The 13013-nt window shown below is 41.0% G+C and overlaps 2 protein-coding genes across 2 annotated transcripts in view; both read left to right on the plus strand.

Annotated features, from left to right (window-relative positions):
- The window catches only part of LOC309543141 (uncharacterized protein), a gene marked incomplete at its 3' end in the record, with an annotated part of 1180881 nt that overhangs the window by 777851 nt on the left and 390017 nt on the right, over positions 1 to 13013 (plus strand). The window contains exons 15-16 of the mRNA XM_082242522.1: positions 6970 to 7134; positions 12828 to 12989. Of these exons, the coding sequence (XP_082098648.1) occupies positions 6970 to 7134; positions 12828 to 12989 (327 nt within the window). The remainder of the gene's footprint in view (positions 1 to 6969; positions 7135 to 12827; positions 12990 to 13013) is intronic.
- The window catches only part of LOC309543148 (NACHT, LRR and PYD domains-containing protein 3-like), a 35736-nt gene that overhangs the window by 9456 nt on the left and 13267 nt on the right, over positions 1 to 13013 (plus strand). Inside the window, exon 4 of the mRNA XM_082242533.1 lies at positions 766 to 2473. Within this exon, the coding sequence (XP_082098659.1) occupies positions 766 to 2473 (1708 nt within the window). The remainder of the gene's footprint in view (positions 1 to 765; positions 2474 to 13013) is intronic.

The raw sequence follows: 13013 nt of genomic DNA on the forward strand, positions 1-13013 counted from the left end.
ATGTGGCCGGGCAATCTGATGCTATCCTGGATTGACGCTAACTGACGTCACCCGTGACACTAATACAGTGATCAGAAAAAAGATCTGTACACTGTAATAATGACAGGGCAATGAAGGGGTTAACTAGGGGTGATCAGGGGGTTAAAACTTTATTAGGGCATATATGGCGGGTACCCTAAACCTATCTGGGACAGACACTCACTGCTGCTGACACTAACTCAAGTCACCAGTAACACTAATACAGTGATCAGTAAAATATCTGTACACTGTATTAATTGACACTGTGACAGGGAGTGAAAGGGTTAATGGGGTGGGGGGGAGGGTGATCAGGGGTTGAAATATGTGCCTATGTGTACTGGTGTCAGTGTCTCCTCACTCGCTGGAACTGAAAAAGGCTCCAGGAGGGGAGATTGCATCATTTCCTGTGCCTGAGTTTACATTACACAGGCACAGGGCGTTCTGTGATTCGCCAGAACCGATCAGCAGGTCCAGGCCATAAATCATTAGCCTGGACCTGATGAATGATTGGTTCTGGAACGAATCCGATCACTGCCGAGTTAATTTATGCATCTGATTTTGACTATTAACTATGTACTGTAAGTCTGTACATTGCTGTTCTTAGTAACTTAAAATGATATGCATTTGTAGTACATTACCAGAGATCGGTGCTCAGAGAATATGACACAAAGTTTTGCTTAGACTAAACATAATATTGTTCTTTTTTGTTTTATCCTGAGTCATAAAAAATTTCCATTATATTCCCAGATATTCAGGAAAAGCACAAACAACATCTGATGAAGAAGACTGAGACTCTAGTGGAACGTAGACCCCCAGGAACTACCCTGGAACCACAAAGTTTCCTCATCAATGAGCGTTATGTGAAACTGATTGTAGTCTCCACTGATCAATTCAGGCAGCGTCCCCAGAATGAGCTAATACAGACTGGGGTAAAACACGAAAAATGGTTGAAGGAAACACAGAGTGGACTGGTACACATTTCCCCCAACAGACTGTTCCGATGGAACCACCAGTCACAATGTGTACCACATGCAGTAATGGTGAGCGGAGTGCCAGGAATAGGGAAGACCACACTGATGCAGAAGTTTGTCTATGACTGGGTGACCGGAAAACACTACCAGAGATTTGCCTCTGTCTTCGTCTTCAGATTCCGGGACCTTAATAGACTGGGTGAGGTCAGCTTAGAGGAGATGATTCTTCATCATTATCCGCATCTGGAGAGTCAGATTGGAAATATTTTACAAGATCCAGAGAGACTTCTGTTTATATTTGATGGATTAGATGAAAGTTTTCACCAAATAGACTTCAGTTTAAGTAAACTGTCCAATCCAAAACAGAGAACACATTTTGGTGAGATTGTGGTCAGTTTGGTGAGGCAGAGTCTTCTTAAGGGTTGCTCTGTACTGATAACCAGCCGCCCAACCAGACTGGCATCAGTTGATACCGGTGTTTTCCAGAGAATAGCTGAGATCATGGGATTTCTCAATGAAGACAGACTGATCTTCTTTAATAATTTCTTTGGAAATGAGGAATTGTCAGAGAAGGCTTTTCATTATGTGCAGGAGAATGACACACTGTACACTTTCTGTTATATCCCATCATACTGCTGGATCATCTGTACAGTGTTATCAATGTGCTTCAGAGCCCAACCAACAATCACTGATCAGCTGATGACATCATTACCCAAAACAGTGACACAACTCTTTGTGACTTTTGTCTCCCACATTCTGGCCAATCACAGCCAGAATAAAGATGGTGGTCACACTGCCCGGGAACTGCTGACATCTATTGGGTGGATGGCAGAACATGGAGTCATGAATCACATGATTGTATTTGATGATCGTCATCTGGAGTCATTCAGTGTGAGAAATGATAAACATCTCTTTTCATCTTTCATGATGGAATCTGGTCAGCCTCCGGATGTGGATTACACCTTCTTACATCTCACTCTTCAGGAGTTTTTTGCAGCTTTAATCCATTTTATTAACTATAATGCTGACAGATTACAGGAAACGCTTGATGAGGCTGAATCTTATGAAGATGGCCGTGCTGAAATATTCCTCCGATTCCTCTGCGGTCTCTCAGACTCTTCTACTAGATCCATGTTAAAGTCTCATGTGGGAGAATTGTCTACTCAGGCTGCCAGACATGTCATCACCTGGATCCAGAGGAAAGTACTAGAACAAAGAGCTGACAAATCTACAAAAAGAAAAACAAATTTCAATGTATTCTACTATCTCTATGAGAGCAGGAATAAGGCTCTGGTGTCACAATGTATTGGATCAAACAATGTTGACTTCTCTTCAGTCCCCCTCAGCCCTCTGGACTGCTCTGTGCTGTCTTTTATCCTTCAATCCTGCAGAGAGACAGAAGAAGTAAATCTAAGTTCATGTAATATTCAGAGTGAAGGATTGAGGAAATTTATACCGGCTCTACACAACATCAAGAGTTTTAGGTAAAGGTCAACAATGAATAATCAAATTTCTATGTCAAATTAGAATGATCTGCAATTTCTCCCCATAAGTTATTAGTTATTGGTGTTTCTCCTCTGAGAAAGCCTAGAGGCCACTTATTTATTTAACCACTCTGGACCGGAAGGATTTTCCCCCTTAATGACCAGGCCATTTTTTTGCGATTCGGCACTGCGTTACTTTAACTAACTGCGCGGTCACATGGTGCAGTACCCAAATAAAATTGATGTTCTTTTTTTCCCACAAACAGGGCTTTCTTTTGGTGGTATTTGATCACCTCCTATGTTTTTTTGATCATGCGCTATAAACAAAAACAGAGCGACAATTTAGAATAAAAAGCATCACTTTTCACTTTCTGCTATATAACATTCCCAATAAACAAAATGTGAAAATTATTTTTTTTTCATTATTTTTGGCAAATTTGTATTCTGCTACATATTTTTTGGCAAAAAAAATCCCAATAAGCGTGTTTTGATTGGTTTGCGCAAAAGTTATCGCTTCTACAAACTAGGGGAAAGATTTATGTCATTTTTATTTATTTATATATGTTTTTTACTATAAATGCCATAAAAAGAACTTTTATGTAATTCACTATCACATTACCAAAATGGCTCTATTTTTCTCTGATTACTACCACTTAGTGTCATTTTCAGGGGATGATTCTGTTTATCAAACCGGCAAGGAGGCATAGTGGTAGCATAAAAACATTTTTTATCATGATCCTCATAATATAAAATTATACATATATAACAAAATAAATCAGTTTTATTTTTTTCACTCTAAAATTCATTCAAATAATTAGGTTACAGGTTAAAATTCTAGATTTTATATAATAGGAGAGGGGGCTTTTTAATTTATTATTATAAAAGACTAGGAGGAGATATAAAGCATATCTAATGTATAAAAGAGTGAAATTACATTTTTACATACATCATTTACTAGCAATGCTGATGCCGGATTCACACTGTCTGCTGATATCATTCATGCTCCATACACAAGGAGATTATAGCACAATACGAGTCATGTCAGTGGTATTCTGTGCTCATCCTGTGTATGGAGATATCACCGTCTCTACACATGGAGGACAATATTGGGGGTCTACTCCATTATAACATTTTTCTTATAAAATTCTATTTCCTGGAGTTTATAAAGTGATCTAATATAAATGATTCCAATAAAGAGAAATGAGTTCCATGTATGTAGAGAATAGTTACATTCATTCCTGGGGGATAAATTCATTTTTTTCTAGTAACTTTCTTTTCTTCTACAGATTGGATAAGAATCAGCTGACAGATAGTTCCTGCCCCCACCTGGCATCTGGAATAAGAAATAACCAAACACTGAGGACACTGATCCTGTCTAAGAACAATCTGGAGGGTCCTCATTTCAGGGATCTCATGGAAGCTCTGACAACAAGCCGGATAGAGAAATTAGAGTGAGTATAAAAGGAATGATTGGAACAATAATATTCTGGGACAGTTTACATTTAAAACATTGCATGATAAGCCTGTGTATGTGCAGGATCTTAAAATTGGTCACTGGAGACTAGGAAGCTGGAGGCCGCTGGCTATCTAATAACCAGCCTGAGCAGGAAGCTGTCACATGGTTTCTTCACAGAAAGAGCTATGAAAATGTGGACTAGACTCCCTCAAGAGCTGGTTCTGGCTAGCCCAGTAAAAGGCCTGGACTCTTTCCTAAATGTACATAATATAACTGGATATTAACATTTATAGGTAGGTAGAGTTGATCCAGGAAATATCCGATTGCCTCTCGGGGGATCAGGAAGGAATTTTTTCCCCTGCTGGAGCAAATTGTATCATGCTTTGCTGTTTTTTTTTTCCTTCGTCTGGATCAACTGTGGGTATAGGATTGTATGATTTTTTTTTTATTATTATTATTTTTTCTCTTTTATTGGTTGAATATATATAATTGAATCGAAAAATGCAAACTGATAAATAAATCAAAGAGAGCTGCAACCCAGTGAGTCCTGAATACAAGACTAAAAACGAATATAAATTAAGATACCAGTGTGTTTCTCTAGGTGGTCACAAAAAAATTGCATCTGAATATGTTATAACAGCCTTCAATAAACCAATTTCACATTTAAAGTGACAGTTCATAAAGCTTAAAGGGTAACTCCACTTTTGTGGGGGAATAAATCAGCAAAGAAAGAAAAAACAATATTGCGTATACAATTGTGACACAAATCATATTGAAATTGAATGTTATTAAAAATTACCTTTCCTTTTCAATCTGCAGCTGTTGTAATTTTCTGAAAATACAATGCAATATGGCCCCCTGGAGCTGTTCTGTACACAGTATGTATACTGCTAAAGTGAATATGTGCCACATAAAGTGCTAATGATCCAAAAAGTGACAAAGTGCTTGATGCAATATCGGTAATCAATAATACAAAAATTATCAATGGATAAAAATCTCAATAAAAAATAATTAATATTAATCAATATAATGAAATCTCTTAAATATCATATGTGCAAATAACAGATGGTGATATTAAGGTGCTTGTAAAAGTGCTCAAAGAAAGTCCATATATCCGCTGGTGCAAAATTAATATATAAGGTGCTTGATAGATTTATCCATTCACTAAGTGCTCGTGACACCACCACCAATAGCCACAAGATGGCCTCTCACCTTATTAATGGATAAAGAAAGCTAAATTTCCTTGGTAGAGGTTGGTCCGGAAAATGGAAGCAAATAACAGGATTGCCGGTGTAAAGAGCTCAGCACCACCGATTATCATGTAGAAAAAGATCAACAGATCTAAGTGCTCACTGCATAATTGCCCTTTTTTTTAAAATAATTTAAAATAATGAACTTACATATTATGGCACAATATGAGCTTGTGCGAGCTGTACTGGCATACAAGATGTGTGAGGAGCCATGCTGTCGGGTCGCCGCTGTCCGTGATAGTCTCTGCCCCATATACACGGAGCCGCTGCATCATGGTGTGTTTGGTGTGAAGGTGGGTGTTGAGTTTGTCATATCCCAGGAGGAGGAGGACCTGTGGAAACAGCAATGTATGTTTGAATAAAACTCCGGCAAAAAAAGGAAAACAATGTCAAAATATACTATATGAACTTTTAGAGATTGGAGACCAATGAATACCGTTTTTTGGTGATACACATAGATCTATGTACACATCTATCTCCATGCCCTAGGTTAACACAGAGTGGTGATGACTTCAACATTGGGTTGGCATTGTGTCAATTGGCCCTTAAACACCCACCTCAAAGTATCTTAACCACGTGTGGAGGCTTATACACATCACCCTGGCCATTGTTTGGGGGTGGGGGGAACATGTTTTTTTCAGGGATGATAAGCCCACTTTCCAAGCTGTCACCAAGATCCTGACCCCCCCCCCCCCAAACAAAAGTGGACTAACTACCGGTACTTTAGTTATCTGTTACTTAACACAATCCATACTCATTCACAGGAGGGAGGGGCATTCCAAATAGGGAGGACCTATGATATGGGAACACACTTGTTAAAGGAGTCATTCCGACATCCCAAAGTCTCCTGGCCACAGAGGTGACCAAAGCCTTTAGGGGCCTTCTAAGGAAGAAGGCCTATGTCCCTATCAAGATATTGACACGCTTCTTTGGGTTATTGATGACAGGTCGTCTCTAGATTTTTGGGTAGGGGGGGAGCCATGACCATACCTTCGGGAAGCTGAAAAAGAACAGACAGAGCTAGGTGAGTAGTGCTGGAAGAGGGTGCCGGATAGCTTGAGGGAGAGATGGAGGAGCACTTACACAGCGTACGCATTACGCATGGAGGAGCGTACATAGTGACCGGCCTCACTGCAGTACAGACACAGATTGTTCTGTCTCCGGCGAAGACGTTCTTCTGCTGTCAGGAAAGGTCGCATGAGTCCAAGCTGCATGGGTTCCGAGGTGTCCGAGCACCTTAATATCACACAGATAATACTCCACACAGCAGATAGTCTGCCGCATTCCCAAAAGGTGTGGAGTATGGTGCCCGGAGCATCACAGCCACGAAAGCAGCGGTCGGAGACCCCCTGGTAAAACCTGTGGACCCTGTCAGGGGTAAAGTACCACCTAGTGTGGAGCTTCACCACTGTGTCCTTCACTGACATAGATTTAGTGCATTTATGCATATTCTGCAGCATGGACGACCACGACTCTACTGACAGTTCCACTCCGAGATCAGCCTCCCACGCCAGCATGGCCCGAGATTTGTCTGGTAGATGGAGGCCATTGAGGTAACCATAAAGTCTCAAAATTACCCCTCTGTCTCTAGAAGAGGTACGGCTGATAGATTCAAAAAGGGAAGATTCAAGGCGGCCCGCAAAAAATCTATTTTAATGGAGTGTTATAAAGTGATCTACTATAAATGACTCCAATAAAGAGAAATTAGTTCCATTCATGTAGAGAATAGTTACATTCATTCTTGGGGAGTTAATTTTTTTTTCTGCTAACATTCTTCTTTTCTTCTACAGTTTGACCTGCAATCACCTGACAGACAGTTCCTGCCCCCACCTAGCATCTGGAATAAGAAATAACCAGACACTGAGGACACTGGACCTGTCTGGGAACAATCTGGAGGGTCCTCATTTCAGGGATCTGATGGAAGCTCTGACAACAAGCTGGATAGAGCAATTACAGTAAGTATAACCAGACTGACTGAGACAATAAAATTCTGGGACAGATTTACATTTACTGCATTGTGTGATATTCTTCTATATGGTCATTTCTGTGTCTTCACCATGTAAAGCAGAATTTAGGGATATATCACACAATACAGGAGGAAGGCTCATACTATGCCCCTTAATGCCAATAATTAATCATCTCTATGGTTTTACCACACCAAGACATTAGAAGTGGGGGAGTAAATCCCCAGTGTTGCACCCTATTCCCAGTATTGGAAGTGACTTTACAGCCATAGGATTTTGAAGAGTAACTTCACCTGTATCACAAATGTGATACAGTATAGCAGTTTAGTGAACACACTTTGTAAATAGTATAAAGTTGTGCTCAAAAGTTTGAATACCATGCCAGAAATTGTGAAATGTTTTGCAATTATACTGAAATCTGATCATGAGAAAAACTATTTTATTTAAGAATAGAGATGATATGAAGCCATCTATTATCACATAGTTGTTTGGCTCCTTTTAAAATCATAATGATAACAGAAATCGCCCAAATGGTCCTAATCAAAGTTTCCATTCCCTGGAATGTTTGGACTTGGTACAGACACACAAGGTGACACGCACAGGTTAAAATAGCATTTATGTGTTAATTTCAAACTTCTGTGGCTTTTTAAATTGCAATTAGTGTCTGTGTATAAATAGTCAATGAGTTTGTTAGCTCCCATGTGGATGCACTGAGCGAGCAATGCTGGGGAGCAGAAAAGAACTGTCAAAAGACCTGTGTAACAAGGTAATGGAACTTTTTTGAACATGGAAAAGGATATAAAAAGATATCCAAAGCTTAGAATATGCCAGTCAGTACTATTCATTCACTTATTAGGAAGTGGAAAATTCAGGGATCTCTTGATACCAAGCCAAGGTCAGGTAGATCAAAAAAGATTGCAGCCACAACTGCCAACAGAATTGTTTGGAATAGAAAGAAAAACTTACAGGTGACCTAAGGAGAAACACAGGCTGCTCTGGGAAAAAGACTGTGTGGTTGTTTCAAGGAGCACAATACGACTATACTTAACCACTTACCCACTGGGCACTTATACCCTCTTCCTAACCAGACCAATTTTCAGCTTTCAGCGCTCTCACGTTTGAATGACAATTGCTAAATTTCTTCATTTCGGTTTTAAAATTTTGCAAATTTAGTAATTTTTCTTCATAGATGTTGGCCAAAAGTTATACTGCTACATATCTTTGGTAAAAATACCCAAATAAGTATATATTATTTGGTCTTTGTGAAGGTTATAGAGTCTACAAGCTATGGTGCCAGTCAATGAAAACTGATCACACCTGATGTACTGCTGGCCTATCTCATTTCTTGAGACATTAACTTGCCAGGAAAGTACAAATGCCCCCCAAATTACCCTTTTTTGGAAAGTAGACATTCCAGGGTATTTAGTAAGAGGCATGGTGAGTTTTTTGAAGTTGTAATTTTTTCCCACAATTCTTTGCAAAATGAAGATTTATTTATTTATTTTTACTAAATTGTCATATTACCAAGTTATTTCTCACACATTGTATAGGCATACTTGCAACTACACCCCAAAATACATTCTGCTACTCCTCCTGAGTATGGCAATACCACATTACATAGCCTGGCCACAGAGAGGTCCAACATCCAAGTATCACCTTCCGGCGTTCTAGGAGCATAAATTACACATATCATTTCCTGACAACCTTTTACAATTTTAAATGCCTTATTGCTCCAGGACAATAGAAACGCCCACAAAGATACCCTTATTTTGGAAAGCAAACACCCCAACACATAATCTAGGAGGCATTATGAGTCTTTTGAACATGTCATTTTTTTCCACAAGTTTTTGGAAAATGTGGAAGGAAAATGAAAATGCATTTTTCTTTTACACAAAGTTGTCCATTTATAAGATATTTCTAACACATAGCATGTACATAGCAAAAATTACACCCCAACATACATTCTGCTACTCCTCCTGAGTATGGAGATACCACATGTGTGAGACTTTTACACAGCCTAGCCACATACAGAGGCCCAAAATTCAGGGAGCACCGTAAGGTGTTCTAGGGACATAAAATTATAAATCTAATTTCCTGACTATCCATTACACTTTTGTGAGGTACTGCAGGGCACTGATAAGCACTGTAGTGGCACCAATGTGACACGGATAAGCACTGATGTGGCATGAATGTGGCACGGATGAGCACTGACATGGCATGAATGTGGCACAGATGAGCACTGATGTGGCATTGAGTCGCCCACATCTGACGTCACCCGCTGCTGTTCCGAGCACCGTGCGGATCGCTTCATCTTCATCCGCGGTGCTGTCTACTTTTATCTTGATGTTTACATTGCACTACTACATTGTAAGTGAGATTCTTTTTAATAAAATACTTACCCATACGGTTTACACTTAGAGTTGTCTCTCTTCTATGTATGCAATTACCTGGATCACGGTTTATCTGTGTTGTTGGACCCGGGATTTTTTGCTAACCTCTGCTGCTGATATACTTTGGATGGATCGGCAATCCATGTTCCTGCTCATTAGACCCGCTGGTAATACAGGGGTCTAATTTTGAGGTGAGCGCATGTGTGTGCTCTTGGTGAAGGGGATCAACACTGGATGTAGCCTTTCTTTCTCAGGACTTTGTGTGGATTCTGCTTATCTTTTATTTATTATTTATTTACATCCTTTCACTTGGATCTTGGGACTTTATCTTCTTCATATGGACTGCTCCTTCATTTATCATTTGCTCAGTTTATTATTTGCCTATTTATAGATTTGCGCTGCACCATTTTTATTGTATATATAGATGTGGCACAGATGAGCACTGATGTGGCACAGATGAGCACTGATGTGGCATGGATGAGCACTGATGTGGCATAAATGTGGCATAGATGAGCACTGATGTGGCACAAATGAGCACTAGCGTGGCATGGATGAGGCACGGATGAGCACTGACGAGGCACGGATGAGCACTGACGTGGCACGGATGAGGCACTGATGAGCACTGATGTGGCATGGATGTGACACGGATGAGCACTGATGTGGCATGGATGTGACACGGATGAGCACTGATGTGGCATGGGTGAGCACAGATGAGGTATGGATGTGGCATGGATGAGCACTGATGTGGCATTGGTGGGCACAGATGAGGCATGGATGAGGCACAGATTGGCATGAACGAGGCATGATTGAGGCACTGATTAAGCACAGATTGGCATGATTCAGGCATGAACGAGGCACAGATTGGCATGAATGAGGCATTATTGAGGCACAGATGGGCATGATTGAGGCACAGACTGCCATGAAATACATGGAAATGCAATTATTTTAGTGAATATAAAATGATAAATACCCTTTTTCATCAGCTGTATATAGCATTTTAGAGCAATCTTGTGACTTGTATCAGTGTGTGCTGAAAGCTTATAGGAGGTGTTTTCATTTCTCCCACGATTGTCCTATCAGGCTTCAAGACCCCTAACGCTCTGTCTGGACAGTGCTAATTGGCCATGTACTTATCACCTGCACTCTTCCAAGGAAAAAAAAAAAAAAACTCTCTAGCAATGCATACCAAACTTAGCAGCCTGCCTTCATAGTCTGTAAATTTTAGGTTATTTTTTGGAGTCTGTGAAAGAAGGAGAGGATAAGAGAAGACAGGATCGAACAGCCTTTTTACACAATGCAGAGGAATAACCCCTTAGGTTCCACAGTAAGGGGTATAACAAGCATGCTTTACTGCATATACAGACTGATTTTACTGTTGTGGGTTTAGTAACATGTAATCATTCACCTGGGGTGGCATCTTTATTGTTAACATAGTGTTCCATATTTCAATATGCCCCTGTCCACAGATCACGTTACCTGCCACAACACATTTGTGGGGAAGAGAACCTTGTCCTCTCAACACTGGAATAAGCTGCTTTGTCAACGCAGGTGTTTGGAAGCTGGTAGTGGGTTATAGGGAGAGATGAGGATGGCAGGGGGTAGGGTGTTAGCAAGGTTGCAGTGGGGTGCCAGGTGTCATTAGGATGAGGATGATTGGGGGGGGGGGGGGGTTGTTAGCAAGGTTGCACATGGGGGCTAGGTGTGATGAACATGAGGACGGCATGAGGTAGTGTATTAAGAAGGTTGCAGTGGGGTGCCAGGTGTGATGATGATGACGGGGTAGGTTGTTAGCAAGATTGCAGTAGGATGCCAGGTGTGATGAGGATGACTGGGGGTAGTGTGTTAGCAAGGCGGCAGTGGGAAATAAATGTATGTATATTGCGAAATGAATGTATTTTTAAAAGTTTAGAAATATCTATTACCTCAATATGCATGTCTACAGGCTGTAACTGATGCTATTGAGAAGTCAAAAAAGAACTCTGCAAAAACATGTACAGTAGTGTTATCTCATTTATGGAATCACTGCCTCTTGAAATCCACTATAGCCTGTGTCCTCATGCTTTTATAGGAGGCAAAGTATCCATCAATCAAGATGTGATATCCCACCCACTATGTTCTTTTTTAGTTACTGGTCATGGAGGAGGAGGGAGGGACTGGGCTGTCATTTAGGATCTGTATGCGAGCCCACATGTGTGATGTCAATCAGAGGCGTAACTAGAACCTTCAGGGCCCCGATGCAAGAAACCATGAAGGGCCCCCCAGACCCCTGGCCGGGGCCCTTCCCTTCAAGCCCGGGGCTCTTCCCACTAATCCTGGGGCTCTTTAATCTCATTGCATGGCCTTTTATTATGGTCCCGCATCAGGATCCTTTCACAAGTTCTGCAGTGGGCCCCCTTCCTGCAATCTTGGGGCCTCCCCACAGTGGTGAAATGCCAGGGCCCGGTCGCAAGTGTGACCTTTGAGATCCTAGAAGTTCACCCACTGGTTTGCTACCGGGCCCCCTGGAGCAAGGGGGCCCGGTAGCGATTGCAACCCCTGCAACCCCTGTAGTTACGCCCCTGATGTCAATATCACGTGACCTGACCAACTCAGCTCGAACAGAAAATGTTCTCTCCAGCAATAGAGACCAAACTGAGCATGTGCAGTCGTACCACTCTGACTGGGTCTTATCTGGACCTGTCCAGAGTGACATTGCAGGAGGGGGAGGATCTGTGCATACAGGATCAAAGAGCCTTTTTACACAAGGCAGAGGATTAATCACTTAGGTTCCACAGTGAGTATAACAAGCATGCTATTCTGCATATACAGACAGATTTTACTGTTCTGGGTTTAGTAACACTTTATTTTTACTTCCTGTGTTCTTCTTTTGAATTAAGGCTAGGATAGGGCAACTTTTCTCAACCAGGGTTCCTCCAGAAGTTGCTAGGTGTTCCTTGAGGATTGAGCAACTTCTGCCTCTAGGATGAATAAGCACTATCAACGATGTTCTTTTTAGCTATCTGTAAGGGAGGATCTTCTCAATGACCACAAATGTAAGGTGTGTTCTTCTAAGTGACCATTACAATAATCTACTGTGAATTTTTGACTTAGTAATTATAAGCAGGTGTTCCCTGAACCTGGAAAGTTATGTCAAGGGTTCTTCTCTTTTAGAAAGGCTAGGATAAGATCTAGGATTTACTGGAGTTTTATAAAGTGATCTAATATAAATGATTCCAATAAAGGGAAATGCGTTCCGTTTATTTATTCCTGGGGGAGAAATTCATTTTCTTTTGGTAACTTTCTTCCCTTCTACAGTTTAGATAGTAATCACCTGACAGACAGTTCCTGCTGCCACCTGGCACCTGGAATAAGAAATAACCAGACACTGAGGACACTGAGTCTGTCCTGGAACTATCTGAAGGGTAATTTCCGGGATGTGATGGAAGCTCTGACAACAAGCCGGATAGAGGAATTACAGTGAGTATAACAGGACTGACTAAG

This window comes from Pelophylax lessonae, assembly GCF_965119305.1.
Source record: "Pelophylax lessonae genome assembly, chromosome: 13".
Taxonomy (NCBI): Eukaryota; Metazoa; Chordata; class Amphibia; order Anura; family Ranidae; genus Pelophylax; species Pelophylax lessonae.